Source organism: Betta splendens, chromosome 3, assembly GCF_900634795.4.
Source record: "Betta splendens chromosome 3, fBetSpl5.4, whole genome shotgun sequence".
NCBI lineage: Eukaryota > Metazoa > Chordata > Actinopteri > Anabantiformes > Osphronemidae > Betta > Betta splendens.
This window is the reverse complement of record NC_040883.2, coordinates 17569759-17587161: the sequence shown is the minus strand read 5'-3', so window position 1 is coordinate 17587161 and position 17403 is coordinate 17569759. Positions and strand designations below refer to the sequence as shown.

At 41.8% G+C, this 17403-nt stretch overlaps 1 protein-coding gene across 1 annotated transcript; it reads left to right on the top strand.

Annotated features, from left to right (window-relative positions):
- The first annotated feature begins 7803 nt into the window (after positions 1 to 7803).
- Positions 7804 to 16288, top strand: LOC114852752 (ephrin-B2a-like). The gene is made up of 5 exons (XM_029145374.3): positions 7804 to 8175; positions 8722 to 9005; positions 10296 to 10388; positions 12234 to 12350; positions 12847 to 16288. The coding sequence occupies exons 1-5, from the start codon at positions 8069 to 8071 to the stop codon at positions 13236 to 13238; spliced, it is 993 nt and encodes a 330-aa protein (XP_029001207.1). The 5' UTR covers positions 7804 to 8068; the 3' UTR covers positions 13239 to 16288.
- The last annotated feature ends 1115 nt before the right edge of the window (positions 16289 to 17403 follow it).

Here is a 17403-nt window from a genome sequence, read left to right as displayed (position 1 = left end):
GTTTCTAGAGTCATAAGAGTGGATTCCCTTAGTCAAGCGTCACTGGAAGCGTCAGCCTGTGCTGGTCCAAAGTTCAACCAGTGAGGACTGTATCAGGACATGTGAAACCAGCAATAAATGTAGGTGAGGACCACAAAATAATTGATTAAATCAGATTGCTGGTTGATGATGAATTCATATATAATATATTAATATGTTTATTAATATTAGGACAGGAGGTTTTGTTTATTTAGGAAATGTAAGAAATGTATAAATCCGTTGTGGGATTTCAGTTTTTGATTTTTTACCTTCATGAGCAAATATGTTGCTTCTGAACCTTTGAATGTGAATCCACCTTCATCGTTAAACAACTGCACTGGATCAAGTGCTATAACTCATGTTACTATATGCTGTATGTTACATGATCTTTATTTGTGTGACACATTTTGTCGGGCAAAACCGCTGACAGACAACTGTTTTGCTGAAATTCTACCTGTTTTGACACAGCAGTTTGCACATGGCTGTGGTTTAAACCTCTGCATGCGATGGTTTGGCTAGATCGATCTTCCTGTTAATGTCTGGTAAAGATCTTTGCTGTGTCAAAATACTCCTTTGTTGAGATTTAAAACATTAGCTGGAAGCATTAGAGTCTAGATCTTCTGACTGTCCCATTAAAAAAAAGAGGTCGAGCCACTGAACAGCCTGTTGTCATCATCAGTTCACTTTATTTAAAGGCGTTGGCACAAGTATTATAGTACAAATATTCATTAAATTATGTTTGAGTTTAAGTATAGATTCTGTTTATCTTTCTTTTTGGTTCAGTGCACACAACCACAGTCATTGGGAAGTTTTCTAACTTGGCATTTGTCCAAAAGGTGATAAGCAGTGGAGGATAAGCCACAGAAGGTCATCACAAAACAGCCTGAGTGCGACAACAAAACTAATGTATGGGAACTGACTGAAATCAGTTCATCAGTTCAAGGGTGATGACCGCAACCTTAAAATTGTAGAGACGAGCTGATTCAAGCACCTGGAGGGGCCGCATGACTGTCTCTAAGACGTCTCTAAGTGAGTCATTTGTTGTTGTTGTTTGAAATTGAAATTGAAAACATCTGTTCTCAACCTGAGAATTACGCTGCAGTAGCCGACCTCGTCCAGCAGATGGCAGAGCTGCTCTCAGACCCAAGATCTAATTAGTGATTTCCTCATGCGGCTCCCACCACTTAAATATTGTTTTAAGGCTGCAGTGTTGTTGACACGACTGGAAGATGATTCTGAATACCTGAACATTAAAGAACCTTTGTCAAGAGTCAATAGCAGGATGCCTCAGTGATCGCAGGGGATTTTGTTTTCACACGTCACACTTCAGTGGTGTTCAATTACTGCCGAAATGTGTACTTTACAAATACTGTTTACATTACGGTAAAACACAGCACACTGTTAAAGTAACACATAGACGAGCAGATACTATAAGACTGATTTGTAGCATAGTGAGTACAATAAATGAAATACGATTATTTCAGACTACAACTATTAATGACTCAGTTAGTTAAATATAGTTATAGTTGTATGCTGCTAATATGGAGCAATTACAATTTAATGTGTGTGAGGGAGAAGCCAGACTGAATGAATGAAGGTTTACACACACACTGATGTTGCTACTACTCATTTTTTTGTTTAATTTGTTTCACTCAACATGAACCAATCTCTTCACATTCACATGTTAACAGGGGAACATTTACTCTTTGGTTACACTTGGGTTACAACAACAACAACATTTAAACTCATGAATGAGCACATGTTTTTCCAACTTAACTCTGTCCTTTTGTTGATTCTTAGAATATGGTTTGAATGATAATTAGCTGAATCAGATAAGACTTCAATAATCTTCATTTTTGAGAATTTCACTTACACAATCTTCTAAACACTGACTATACATTATATGTCATGTCTTTACAAAAGTGGACTCCAATTCAAGTTAAAAATATGAATCTTTATACATAAGCTCATTAAAATCCTGTATCGTTGGCCAAGCAGATTTTGTGTAGAAAATATTCTATTATCACATTTTTTTGTTAAAGAAAGCTATAATTTTCTCCAGCCCTCATCGTCATCTCATAGTTTACAACAATGAGTACAGATGTGATCATTATTCTAAAATGAACCAATAAATACATATGTTCTGCAACTGATAATAAAGGCTTTAGGCTGAAAGCACAACCTTAGAGGAACTTGTCATTTCCTCATTTCCAGTTTATTAAAGGTTCTTCCCTCTTACCAAATGATGCAAAGCCCCTAAGGTTCTTAAATTAAATTATATTTTCTGACTTTTTTGAGGTTATATTGCAAATGTACTTCCAGAGAATGTATAAAAGTGTAAGTTAAATGTTAAGCCAGAACATTAAGGCCTATTTAGGAAAAACAGTACAGGACATGAGAAATTTGCAGAATGAAGTTAAGTGTACTTTCTATATTTATATATTTATATAAATAGCTGTGTAAATGACAATGTACTTAATTGGTATTAAAGTGACATTTTCAAGGAATTTATGTGGATGATCAGTTTCAGTAATCAATAAACCTCAGAGTTGTGCGTGTATTAAAAGTAGTTTGTGGAATTGAATCTTAACTAACACAGATCTTTTCTACCTCAGCTCACCCACACTTCCTTTAAATGCACTAATTTTAGATGGCAGGGTTTTTGATAGGGGGAATCCAAGTGTATGTCATGATGAAAGAAGAGGATGAGAAAAGTCTTTGTTGCTCGTTGCCCTAAAGAGTTGATCCAGAACTCTGTTGTTTTACATGCAGTTAAACACGAGCTGCTTTTAATCTCAGTAAAATCTATCCTATGTGTTTCTTGACATTTTCTCTGTGGTGCCACATGTGTCTCTCAGACAGACGCCGTGGAGCCCAGAAAACGTTACGAGATCACATCAACTGTACGTCTGTCGGGCTTTTCATGCATATCCCACATATGACAGGAAGCGTGTGAAGCCCGGCCCACGTGGAAACGCTGAAGCACAGCTCTGCGCTGTAGACGTACAGAAAAAGAAAGCAGCCTTTGCCTCCTTCGACTAGACGTAAATACAACACAATCATGTTGCTCTTAGGTGTTTCAGAAAGGAATCGGAAGTAGGTGAGATGAGTTGAGGCGATAGCGACGCTACAGGTTTATAAAAATGTGTTTTACAATTCAGCCGAAGTTCGAAAGAACATTAGTAACGTTTTTTTCCCCCTAATCTGAATGTGATGTCAGTCTCTGAGTCAGTCAGACTCTCGGACATTTCAACACGACACAGGAGAGAGTGAAACATACCATCTTTTTATTTTTTTAAAGGGAAACCCATTATGTGGCTTCCTTCAAAAAGTGATTTATGAGAGGATACACAACAAAAGGATCCGGTATGAACTATCCTCAGCTGGCATATTACATATTGTGAATTTCCAGTACGTGGGGGGGTCCCTGTCAAACTTTGCTTTTTCCCCCACCTCCTCATGTGCTTTCAACAATTCCCTTCAGTGACAACATCATCACCCTGTTGCTGCTAACGTACTTTTTCGTCGACACGCGCGCAGGAATGTGATGGTACAGGACAACGAGCGAGATGTGAGGAGGTTTGCGTGAGGTCAAAACGTGCAGCCAGACAGTGCCGGAGATAAAGGGGGGGGGGGGGGGGGGGGGGGGTCGGTGGTGAGAAGGGATGGGGAGGCACCTTGTCTTCTCAGAAATGGAGCAATATGACTCGGTTGCTCTGGTTACCACAAGCAAACAGCGGCCCGTAAGTGTAGTTGGCACATAAGACGTTCAGTGGGGATAGTTTGCAGGAGCAGTCATTTGGTGGAAAAGGGTCTCTCTTGAAATCCCCACTGAGGACACTCCCATAACCGACAAACCGTAATCCCATTCATTTCATGACTGCACAGTCATAGTGTGCTCAGGTTCACAGGTGGCTTGATAAGAAATAGTCTTCATTTTTCTGTTAGTGAAAGTGTAAATATGACACTATTTTGAGTAACATGTGAAATAAAGACAAAATAAATGTAATATATTTGCACGCTGTCTGCTTTTGTTCCTTTGTTTACATTATGCGGGTTATAATTGTTGGCTTTTATTGACATCCTTCACCAACTGCTAGAGCGACTGGTCTCTTTAGACCTAAGCACAGTAACGACCTGGAATGACTTGTGCTTCCATGATTTTTCATTCCTCCTGTGCAAAAGATTCATGGTTCCCTGATGATGGATCCTCCTGCCTTCGTCGATCCTGTAGCGCCACCACAAGGCTGATACTTTTGCTTTTTAAGGTGCACTGTTTTGTCGTAAAAGCTGAGGTGCATACAGTCATGTTGAACCTTTAGTCGAGTTGGCGACGCCTTAAATCACCTTTGCTGGTTCTAACACTGGGTCAATGTTTGAATTCGCCCAAACACCGCGTAAATGAAGAGGTTTCCGTCAACCACCGTTTTGAGCTTCAAGCTGATATGCAAATGTTTGCCCGTAAGCGTTAGCAAACGCGAAGCTAAACGCAGCTAAAGATGCTGTTGAAGGACAGTTGATAAAATGAATTTTGACATTTTGTGATTCCTCTAGTTTCACAAGGAGAAAACTAAACTTTCCCTTTCTTGTTCAACTGGATGAATCACGTCGTTTCTTATTCGTTTGAAGTTCTTTCAGTGTGTCACTTTAAAATCTAGCATTGTTCTTAAAGTTAGTCAAAGCTCTGAGTCCTATGCTAAAACATCTACTGAAGAAGAGCAGGGGATTCAGGCTTCACTCGTCAAACCTCAAACTCCGCCGTGCACTGCATCCATTTTAATGACCTGACACATCCTTAACCCAACGCTCATTGTAGAACTAAATCAGCTGACAGTCGGCCTCCATCGTCACTATCACAGCTGCTGTAACCGTAAATATCATCTTTAAAGAAATGAATATGTCTTCTCTCCGTAGGCAGCATTTACATATAAGACAACTTGCACTTTACTGCAAGCTTGTTGCGTGATTTTCTTTTTCTGTTTAATACGCACACGGCTACGAGGGGGATTTTACATGACTCACACAAGTGTATAAAAGACACATAAGCCCACATTCTGGTTTACTGCTCAAAGGGACAGAGGCGAATACAGAGGGGTGGAGTGAAGACCGAAAAGGAGAGAGTCTGAGCACAGAAGGAGAGTGGCACCAGTTACTGAAAGAGGAAGCGCCGTCAGTGTGGAGACAGGTCAGTAACAGCCTAACTACTATTACACACAGACCCACTTCCTGACGACATGTGAACATAGATTTGTATCTTGGGTCTGAGCCAGACTCGAGATATCACAGCACCTGTTGCATCCTGTTATTGCTCGTAATGTGAGGAGAGAGATAACGAATCCGGTACGTGGCTGATAGTCTTTAAAAGTCAGTGGATTTAAATCAGCTCTGGACTCCGTACTTGGAAACTTTTACCACTGACGTTAACGCAGAGGCTCACGAACACGGTTCCAACCCTCAGAAAGGTGATCCAGATGTGATTACAGGAGAATGGCCACCAGAAAATGCCCCAGATGACGACTTATTGATCTCTACATTTCATTTAAATGGAAATTTTCAAACCCAAATTCCTCTCAGGGACAAGATTTTTGTTGTCGTGGATCAACTCATTATTACTTATTTATTATCCAGGTGTTAGATAATGTGTTCAGTACTTATGAATGAATGACTTCAGTTCCACTGTGGAAACCACGTGTGCCACCAGCCACTAATCAGTGTGTGTGTCCCCCTACAGGAGACCTTCAGCAGCCGGTGAGGTAAGAACCAGCCACACAGAACCCACGAGTCCTGTCCCAGAATGAGGTTAATGCTAATCGTGATAGGGGTGATTCTATACCAGACACCTAACATGTTAGCATTAGCTTCACTTTGGGAGCTCTCGCCGAAGGACCAACTGGAGCCAAAGGGACTGACTGGGCACAAAAGCACTGCCAAGAACTAAGAGGCAGCACCGTCCTTTCTATTATTTCAGCTGAATGGACCTGTTCTTTATGTTTCCACTGAGATGATGCACGCGTTCCAGTGTTTTAGCGAATGTGCAGGGCCGGTCCATAAACCTGGGAGCACCGATCGCCCAGACATACGCAGTGAGCTAGCTGTGTGCAGAGTCCAGCCTATATTTAAACCAGCTGCAGGGCAGAGGATTCAGCGGAGGACAAAAGTTGTGTCCTGATCCTGGGGACACGACACCTGCTTCCATCCACCCAGAAAAGCAAACTGGTGCCTGGCGTTAAAGTCATATACACTAATGAAAGTCCTAGGATGCATTTCTGTTTTGTGCTTTATATTAATGAATTAGTTCTCTATCAATTAGTCTGTGTTCTTCACATGTCACCCTTTCTGGCAAAGGAACACATTAACTGTTCCTTTGTGGTTTTAGGAAACCATGAGCCACAGTATTCATTGTAAGATAAGTACAAAGCGGATGTCTAACCTTCAGCATCACTATTTTCAATAGTGATGAAGACAACACTAGATTGTTCAGGTGGCCTGAAAGTGCAGCAGCTGGCGACAGCAGCTATTACGTTTTGGTTTGAGGCTGGCAGGAACACAACAGGCACCTCGGGCTGAACATGGGCAGTTTGTATGTATGCACTGTGTATGTGCTGTGTGAACCTAAATAAATCCAATCCTAAACATGAAAGGTTTGTGTTTTGGAAAGTTTATTTCAGCAAATCCACAAGTAACACTTTAACTTTGCATTCAGAGAGGAAAAAAAGTCTGCATCTGCACTCTGTGTGTAGTCTGTGTCAACAAAACCCGAGCTTTAAAATGAATTATGAATATGAAAAGCACTTTGAACACATTAAACCCGGCTTGCTCCAGACAGGAACGCTGACATTTCTATGCGGTCCAGGCCGTCATTTTCTGAGGCTTTAGTCTTGTAACAGAAGCCCGTGTAATCTTTTAAACCACTTCGTCATTAGTTCCGATTTCCTGAAAATTGAGAGGATTACAGTATGGATCCATACGGCGATGAAAACTATGCGATCATTTCTCAAATGTGTTTTCATTCAAGGACCTCACACAGGAGATGATGATGTCAACCCACTTCATCACCTTACATGAACCTACAGGTTCATGTAAGAACCTACAGGTTCATGTAAGGTGATCACTGAGTCACAACTACTTGTCATTTTATCTCTCACCATCAGTATTTCCCCCAAGAGAAGGGAAAAACGCATCATGAGTCAGATCTGTACTGTCCATCCATCCATAGAAACGTGATCTAGTTAGAGCTGATAACTGATGGTAAATAATGATTGATTTAAACCAGAAGCATGAGTTGAGCACATACACAAAACTACTGCTATGATCCAATCACTCTTTCCTCTTCAAGCTATCAGTCAAGTCAAATCAGCTTTATTTTTATCATGTCATATTTATAAGCTCATAGTCCAGAGACCCTTAATCTGGGTGAGGAGAAAATAATTTAACGGGGAAGGTAAAATATTCATGTGTAAATAAAACATGATATGATAAATTATTCGGTAAGGAATGGACGGGAATTGTACATACCGACAGGAATACCTCCCAGAAAAAAATATAAAAACAAGTTATCAAAATAAAAGCATATAATAAAAAAAGTTAGACGTGCTAATTCGTGTCATAAAGGTTTTCAGAGGGTAGAACTAACTTTTTCCGTTTGCATTAAATAAATAAAGCGTTTTATTAATATTAATGCATTCTCGGTATGTTAATGTAGAGAAATTTACATGAGAGGCGAAAACTGTGCCAAGCGGCCCCCCACCTCCCTCGCCTCCCCACGCATGTGCGTGTGTATATGGGCGGGTCGGTCAGTCAGCTGATGACTAAATACTCCACAAAACCTCCGTCCTTTAGCTCATGCCACACGAACGCGTTTCCAGCCAATTACGCACAATGTGGAAACGTTCATGCAACTGGAGGGGCAAGATTCGCAACTTGATGGGCTCTCGCTCGGGAACGCGTCCTGTGTGCGCACGCGGAGCGGCCGGAGACATGCGGAGGGACGCGCTTCTAACTTGTTTTCCTGCGGTTTTATGATACGGTGCCGCCGCGTCTCGTTCGTGTGATGGGGAGAAGCGCGTGGAGCTGCGGCGCCGTGACGCTGCTGGCCATCGTGTGCTCGTGTCGTGCCGTCACTCTGGAGTCCATCCACTGGAGTAGCTCCAATGCAAAGTAAGCGGATACATCCGTTTCAGGCCGAACGGACGCAACTTTCGACCGCCGCTGGTCTGTGCGGTGGAACGAATGAAGTCACCGACGGAGCCTTTACGCGCATTTCAAACACTTCGATTAATCATATCGTAGAATCGTTTGCCTGCTTAGAGAGATTAATAAACGGAACTGGGAATATTGCGTCTCCAGTCAACAGTCTGCACGTCTTTGCTAATTTAGGCTTTATTACCACATGGTTTGAATTGAGTAGGTGAAAATAACGCTGTATAATTAGATTGATAGGATTTTATTTTATTAAAATGTCAAAACGTTGCATCTGGAAGCAGCACATGCTTCACAAGGTTGAATCTATTTTTTTTACTAAATCTCATTTTACACTTAACTGTTGTGTTTTTTGATTTGCAATTCTTGTACTTTTGAAACTAGATGGAAAAATAAATATATTTTAGTAGTACTGTTCACAATACACATCCTGAATCTTTAAATGAACAATGTGCCTTTTGTGTCATTCCAAGCAATTAAATATCCACCGTCTCCATCACGCAGATTCACTCCAGGTCAGGGTCTGGTGCTGTATCCGCAGATCGGGGACAAGATGGACATCGTGTGTCCTCGGGCGGACGCCTCCCTGGGGGAAAAGGAGGAGTTCTACAGAGTGTACCTTGTGTCGCGGAGTCAGATGGAGAGCTGTGCGCTGGACAAGACGGACACGCCTCTGCTGAACTGTGACAAGCCTCACCGCGACGTCAAATTCACGTTCAAGTTTCAGGAGTTCAGCCCCAACCTGTGGGGCCTGGAGTTTCTCAAGGGGAGGGACTATTACATCACCTGTGAGTTAGTGCCGAGCGCAGCACCTGCCCCCCCCCCCCCGCACGCGCGTGTGCTGTAACATGTGTAACATCTTATAAAGCATTCGAGCAGACGTGGCACGAGCTGCAGCTTCCCACAGGTGGAGCAACATTTCAATTAGCGCTAGCAACTACACAACGCGCCCCCCAAAGGAGGGGGAAGCCATCATTCACCACTCTCTCACTTTGTCAGTTCGCGTGAGAATCAAAAAATGTGACCTCGTTACTGGGCCGCCGTCGCTTGAACCAGCATCTTAGCGACAAGCGATGCATGAGATAGAGAGCAAGTCCGACCATGTAGCCTCATCCAGCGCGCCACGCTCTGACAGCACACTTCGCCCTGGCAGCCTAGTGTGATTCCAAGGGCTTACATGCCCCAAATCACACAAGGCTTTTACAGCATCAGGCAGATTTGATGGGAGCTTTCATGGCAACGTAGCTTGTAGCCTGTGAGATGTTGTTATCTGACCTAAATGCTGCTAACAAGTCTGTGTGTGTGTGTTGGAGCGACAGGGGTGAATGAGAGTTCTTGGTGTGTGTGTGTGTGTGTATGCGTTCTTTTTACTCAATGTATTTGCGTTATTGCTGTGCTGGTTATTTTTAAAAAGGCTGCCTGCTGAAATGTTTTTGCTTATGTATTTTCTCCTCCGCCTACACATTGCATGTATATTGCATCAAGACATTCATTCAACTCGGGGAGTCTACTCAGGTGGCAGTTTATTAGGTACAAAGCCAGAGAGCCTCGCAGGGAATCTGGCCTCATTCATGGTTTCTTCGTGTTGGCTGCTGTTGAACCCGACTGTGTTTTTTGTTAGTACCACTGAGGCTCCTTTAGCTCTGGTTGAAAACACACAACATCACTGTGCATCCTGCAGTAGCGTCCTCCAGCAGCACAAATGTGCATAGTTGAGCCAAGAAGCTCCTCCAAAACCTGAACATTGTGTTCATGAAGATGTTCTAGCTCAGTGAATGGAATACACTAAGAACTTATTTGATAAATAACTGATGTGTGGAAGAACTCCAACATCTTCTGGCTCATACGTTTGAATGGGCTTTTCTTTGTCCTGTGTGATAAGAAAATTCAGTTGTTACCAGTATCACTGAGTTAGTTGGCTGAAGAGAAAAATGATGGGTTCATGTGGGGTTGTGGCTTCTTACTTCAGCCCATACCTGCTGTTTTACCCTGAGGTGTAGATCATGATGCAGTGTGCATTTCTTAATGACCTTTTGATTATCATGATTGCGTCTAATATCAACTCTTCTGTCCGTCAGCCACCTCTACAGGTGCTGTGCAAGGACTGGACAACACCGACGGGGGCGTGTGTCGAACGAAGTCCATGAAGCTGGTGCTGAGAGTCGGCCAGAGTAAGTGGGTGTGCGTTTAAACAGGGCGTGAATGAAAGTCACGGAGAGTGGTCTCATGAACAATGCTAATGGAAGTGAGCGACAACTGCGTTACGCTGCTGTGAGATCATCTCCTCTCTGGGATTACTCAGAGATCAGATAATCTCAATCATCCATTCATTCTCCACAAGCGCGATTACAGCCATGAATTATCCCCAAACCCCACTTCAAGCCTCTGGCAGCTTGAGGCTGTCGGTATTATCTTACAGATGATTATCTGAACTCACATGGCGCCTGTAATCCTTATTATTATTATTATTATTATTATTATTGTTACCCTACCTTTTTTTTATTCGTACATTTTAAACATGAACGCATCCTGCAGCTTTTCTGTTTATCTAAATGCTGTATTTCAGTTTGATACGAAGCTTCACGATATCAGGGAAATTAAAAGCTGGGTTTCTGTGTATGTTGCTGAGAACTTTAAAAGCTAAATCTTGAAATATTATTCCCATAAATAATTCAGGAGTGCAAGACGTGGAAAACCAGCATTTTTGTGTGTTTTCACTGATCATTTTCTTGCTGTGTTTACAAACACCGCTGGTGAAAACAGGAAGCATTAATAACTAGGATTTAGCTGTATGTTAATCTCTATATATTAAAAGTCCCATCAATCAGCTTGTGACTGATCAAACTGCTCTATTCATTCACCATCGTCTCCTTTTAGTTTTGGAAAAGAAAATGCACATTTCTCTTTGCATGTGCTATCCGGGAAACATACTGTACGTGAGTGATAGCGTTAAATACCTAATGTTAGACTGTTTGTGCTGCGTCTGTCACCAATAAGCCCCAAAGTCAGAAATGGCATCTACAAGCCCAAACGTATACGTTCGCACACAGAGAGCAGAGGCAGAGACGGGGTAAGACCCATACGGCCGTTTCTGAGTCCCGTCCTGTTTCTGCCAGGATTTGTGCCTTCGGGCTAATTGGTGGCAGACCACAACTGCCAAATGTAACACAAGGCCTTTAAATAAACCAGGAACATGAAAGATGCCACACATCACATCTCGCTCTATTTTTCACATCATTTCTTTCTTGCTAGTGTTGTTAGTACCTGCAGCCACCTCAGATTGCACTTCTCCAGTTACTCCAGGAGAAAACATCCATACATCCACCGGCTGGGCCTCATTCCACCGCCTTAAATCCAGTTAATCACCTACGAGAGGTTGCATTTTGGTGCATCCAGATCCACCACAGACTCTCCAGGAGCTCAGTGATGGACTTATCCCCCAGGACCCCGTCCTCTGAATCATCACAAACATGCCCCCAGAGGAGGAGGCACACAGGCACGCAATTAGGACTCACTTCTTGAGATGCTGTGATGCAAATTCACACAGGAAGGGCCTGTGACATTTAACTGAGATTTTCAGTCATTTTGAAAACTGCGTTCATGCGTTAATGACTGGTTGAACGAAAACCAGGGGTTGGGCACATACGTGTTTTGTACGGAATTTTCTGACAACTGTCACAATGAACAAGGAACTGGATGCTGTTTTTTGTCATAGTCTAAAATTGCTGCGATAAGCCAAACTTTTCCAAAAATTCAGCTCCAGTTGTAGATTTGACTTTTGACATGAAACAGAACCTGATTGGGTTTGAAAATGGTTTTGTGTGGTGCCATTTTTAGCATGAATAACTGTCACTGCACAACAATCAATCAGTTCTAAAGGCACATGTTGACACGACGTAAGTCGTCCCACACATACAATGAGAACGGGAAAATGTGAAGAAGCACTGATAACCGTACGCTGTGACTTTCTTTATGTCAGCTGCTCAAAGGTCCTGCTTTCTACATTTTATATCCAGGCTCCTCAGATCCACCTTCAACGCTGCAGGAGTCTCCGACCAGATTCCCGCCCACGCAGACGAAAGCCAAGGATGAGGACACGGCTGCGAGAGGAAAGGATATAAAAAGCAAAACTGGTACGAATACAAAATAAAAGCCACACGTCGGGATGTAAGGCTGCAGATGTGCCGTCTAGTTCCAAAAGCGATGCATGCTCAGAGTTTTATTCCACAAACATGAGGAACATTACGAATTAGCTGCATGGATAATGGGTTCGTTGGCTGTAGGAAAATGAAACCAGTTGTAACCTGTAGCTTTCATGATAAACATGTTGGTGTTTTAAATGCTCCAACACTCAAAGCAGAGGTTTGACATGAAACACTGTTGGAAAATGATCATAGGTGTTTTGAGTATTTTGCTATAAATATCCTGAACCTACAAAAACCACTGGTTCAGTTCCTCAAATTCTTACTGTTGCTCCAGGAAATAAATAGTTTGACCTCCCTGTTATATCAAAGGAAATGAAATCGTCATTTTATTGTCAAATTCTCCGGTGATCCTAACGCGCAGAGGCACCTTTGAGTCTGTCACGCTTTCATCTCCGCTTCTTTTAAATGCTCCTCCGTGTTGCAGAGAGCGGGCAGACGGAGCCCAGCGGCGGCGCCGGCCCCCAGCAGGCGCTGCTCATCTGGGCCGTGTCCGGCGCTCTGATGGTCCTCCTGCTCGTCATCACTCTGCTGGCCCTGCTCTGGAGGTGCCGCCGCCGCCACCGCCGCCGCCACCGCCTCCCAGACAGCCAGCAGTCTGCCTCCGTGCCACTTAACACCTTGAATGTGCCAAAGCGGGACAGCATCAGCAGCGACAACAACGGTTCCGACCGCAGCGACGTGGTCTTTCCTCTGCGGGCGTCTGAAAGCATGATCTGTCGCCACTACGAGCGTGTGAGCAGCGATTACGGGCCCCCCGTGTACATCGTCCAGGAAATATCGCCACAGACCCCCACCAACATCTACTACAAGGTCTAAGGCCCGCTGCTCTGATGCTGGACTGTAGCCAATACGCTGGTGATTATAACCGTCAGTTTATACCTTCATGACTGTGTAGGTTGTAGTGTGTGTGAAGACGTGCACAACAAGCTACTGAACTATTTTCTTTTCTTTATAAAGAGACAATCAAATCATCGACACTGACATAATCCAGTAGCTGTGTGTGATGTTTGGAAGTCTGAAGATGCCAGTGTGTCATTGTGTGTGTTTTCTTTCTGCTTCACATGTACAGCAAATGTGTATTTTATTTTATTTCATCAGTTAAAGTCACTCAGTTAATTGAAAGTATACGTATATATTGATTTTTATTTGTAGCTTGTGTGAATCTATTTTAAAACACTGTTCAGTGAAATTAATATTTAGTTTATTCCACACTTGCTCTTTCTAAAAGGTGAAAAAAGAGGCTGGATATTAGTTTGATCTTAATCGAGTCATCTGCAGTCATTTTTAAAATAGTTTCTATGTAATGTATTGGACTATAAACCTTTGTAATTAAATAAGTCAATGCTGAAAGAGTTTTGTCACCTGTCGAAGGTGTGAAAGTTGCAGAAACTGAATGTGTCACTTCTCAGTCTCCAGTGATCAAAGGAGCAAAAGCAGAAACACAAAGCAACTTGAGGACAAAATGATGGTCTGAATTAGAATAAACGCTAATAAATCACAGCTTCCTTGTGGTCACCAAATTACTAAGCATGTGACTATGCACCGAGCGTGTGATGACTTAAAGCGGGAATGAGTGACGGCAGCTCCACTTTTTGCATGTTTCTTGTTTTCGTTAATCGTATCAGCTTTAGTCGACCTGAAACTGCTTTTCAAAAAAGCCTGTTTGAATAATTTTTCGCAGGTTGTGGGCATAAAATTAGGTGCTGCCCAGAGGAGCGTGTCTCTTCATTACACTTCTAATGGTGCTCTTGGGACAGTGATTGTCATTCTGCAGTTAACATCACCATGATGAGTTTTCATCATGTCTTAATTGGATGACGGCCCCCCTTAAAAAGTCAAAACCCAGCTTCCTATAGTTTGAAGGATGAGCTTTCACTGTACTAACACTGGTTTTAGAAGGAGAACGCCAGCGTAGTGATGGCTCCAGATGTGCTTCGTGTGTCGGCACATGCGTCACATCTGATCACAAGCCTTCAAGCGCAGGATGCATTTGAACACACACACACATGCATGTAGTTGTCTCACGGGCTGTCTTGTGGCGCTGTGCACCGACAGCATCCATGAGTGAACATGTTTCATGCTCCTTCAGCCACATCATGCTGCACATTTTCAACCTGTCAGCTCCTGTGATCTTCTTCCCCTCCACCAGGGACACTGTTGTCTCTGAAAGCAAGGACATGTGAGCAAACGAAAAAACTAAAATTAAAACTGATTTCACACATGCACACAAACACCCTCAATAACAGAAAAAACAAAAGATTTTTACACAACTTGCCAAAAACAACCTAAAAGAAACAGCCTGAAGTGAATTGTTAATCTGTTTTTCCCTTAGTGTTCTATTGTTCTTTCAGACCTTGAACGACACATATGCTGCACATAGACGGCCTTATCCTGCAGCAAAGTACAGTTCCCCTTTGGCAAGAGATGTAGTTACAACACGTGACAGATTTAATAGAAAAAAAAATCCTTTCATTACTGCTTTCCAGAATTAACTCATGTAATAGACCAGTGTCTCCTTGGCAACCTCTTAATATTTTTAATAGTAATAAGCCTATTATCCTAAATATACAGTTGCATCTGAGCCCCCAAACAGTTTTTGATCACTTCCAACTACTTCTACATCACTGGAGTGATCAAAAACATGGGTGTGTAACGCTGCAGAGCGTGGTCGTTGTCCGTGTGCATGCGTCTTCCCACCCCCTCTCTTGAAGTGATCCTTGCTCTTTTGAAATTATTTTTTTTGTCCTATGTGAAGCTTCACAGCTGAATGGCCTGTGGTCGGGTGAGGCGAGTTCGGTTGACCCCGGAGTCACAGGGAGACAATGGCTGCTGGGTCTCTATAGGAAGAACAAAACAGAGGCCCCTGGGCATATGGCCCCTGTCATGGGAGGGGCTTGGAGAAGGTAGGCCATTTTAGAGAAAGGGAGCAGAAGTGCTGCTGCACCGGAGGGGGTGTTTCAGAGGCCCTGGCTTGGATAACACTGGCAGCATGGTGCTCCAAGTTTCCCATTTTACCTGTAAGTCTTGCCTGTGCTCACAGTACAGAATAAACAGAGTGATTTTGGTGGATTATGAGCCACTGTTCACATTTATCAGTCCAAACAAATCCCTGACCGTTAGCTTTATCCCTAGTGATACCAACCAGCGGGTGGAAATTGGTGGATTCATCTTTCACACATGCAGAGCTGTGCAGTTTAAAGGATGGAAAGATTAATAAAGAGAAGCACTCTTTTTCTGACCCGTGTGATTTTACTTCTGTGAATCTCCGAGGAATGTATAAACATGTTTTTAACACGGGGAAAGGGAAGCTGCTTGGTGTTTTCTCACAGTCGATAAGCACTTCGTGTACACGTTGATAGTTCCCTCTGCTGGCCAGCTACTAGACTGTCTCACGCTCGCTCCTTCGTCTGTGGCAGTCCAGCAGATGGTAAAGGTGAAAACGCATGACTGGGTCCCATCAGGCCTCCTCCATACTCTTAAATGCGCCATCGTTCATTTAATTAGGGAAAATCTGGTAATGTAATTTGAAATTCCAAGCTTCAAAGGCAAAAAGAATCAGTCCCTGCTTCTTTGTTGTTAATCTCTTATACATATGCATGTGTGTGCTTGAAAAACAATGCTTTTATTATTTATTTAAGGGTATTTACATGTTTTTGTTAAGGACAGTCAACACAATGAGAGGGATTCTTTTCTTTTGATATTCCTGAAGCTTCAGGGGATTGCAGTAACAGCAGCTTTCAGTGGTGGTAATCATTTAAAAAACTGACAATATTGATGTAAGTTATTGAAATTGTTGAATAATTTTACTTATTTGGCTGTTGAAAAAAATGTTAAATGCTATCATTAAAGTCATTTAAATAAATTTGTGCTGGAACTGGAACACGGCATTTTTGTAAATCTTCTTTTCATATTATTTTGTATATAGTGTCATAATGTGAGACCTTTTGAAAAAGGTAATGGGCATCTACGTATACAGATAAGTATGAAGTACGAAACGTGAGTCTCAGGTAAAACAATGGAAGGTCCTTAATTTTGTAATTCAAATTGGAAGTAAAAATGGTGCAGGCCTGTTCTATTTCCAGTTTCCAAGTAAAAATAGGACAGTGACCTCAATCATGTCAACTGGACAAAGAATTATAAGTTTTTCATCTTGTAATAAATAACAATAACATGATTTTGATCAAAGCAAATTTCAGAAGGCAGATTATCCTCAGAAAAGTAGATTCAGTGCAGAAACAAAGGCTTGTTCTAAAGAGGCAGTTTACAGTAGGATTTCTATGTCATTGTGAAGTGTCTATCTCATTTCAATGCTTCTACTAAAATGAAAAGAAAGCAGCAGAAAAAAGTTTTCACTTAGTTAGTGTTTGTTTAGTGTTTGGTCTTCACAACATCCAGTCATGTTGTGTAAATGGGAATCATTATTAGTGAGCATTAAATGGTACAAATATGTTTATTTACTGCATAGAAAAAGTTATTAGAAGAATTATAAACTGGTGATGATTATTTTAAAGTGTTTTTACACAAAACAAGTAAAATATCTGTCAATACATTTATGAATAATTTGTATTTAGACTTAAACATTTGCTTAAAGTGCAAAATCAACAAAAGTACTGTTTTACTACCTTCTAACAATTGTTGAATGAGTTTTACAAACCTTTCCGGGTTTACAGTTGACTTTCTTTGTTTGTAAATTACTTCAAATGGTGTTTTCAACCAGTTGTTGAAACAATTTTCAAATTATTGATTAAGTGTTTTTCATACATGTAATAGGCTCAAACAAAAAAAACTTAGACTCTCATTCACCTCTCACTTGTTCTTGTATATTTTTTAAATAAAAAAACAACAAGTTAGAAAGATTGCGTGAGAATCAACAGTGGTTTATCATTACCTAATGATTTATGTGGGTTTGTATATTTAATATAAATATGTATATATAGAATTTTAAAGCTAATAAAACAAAAAGCCACAGCTGTAATCTAAT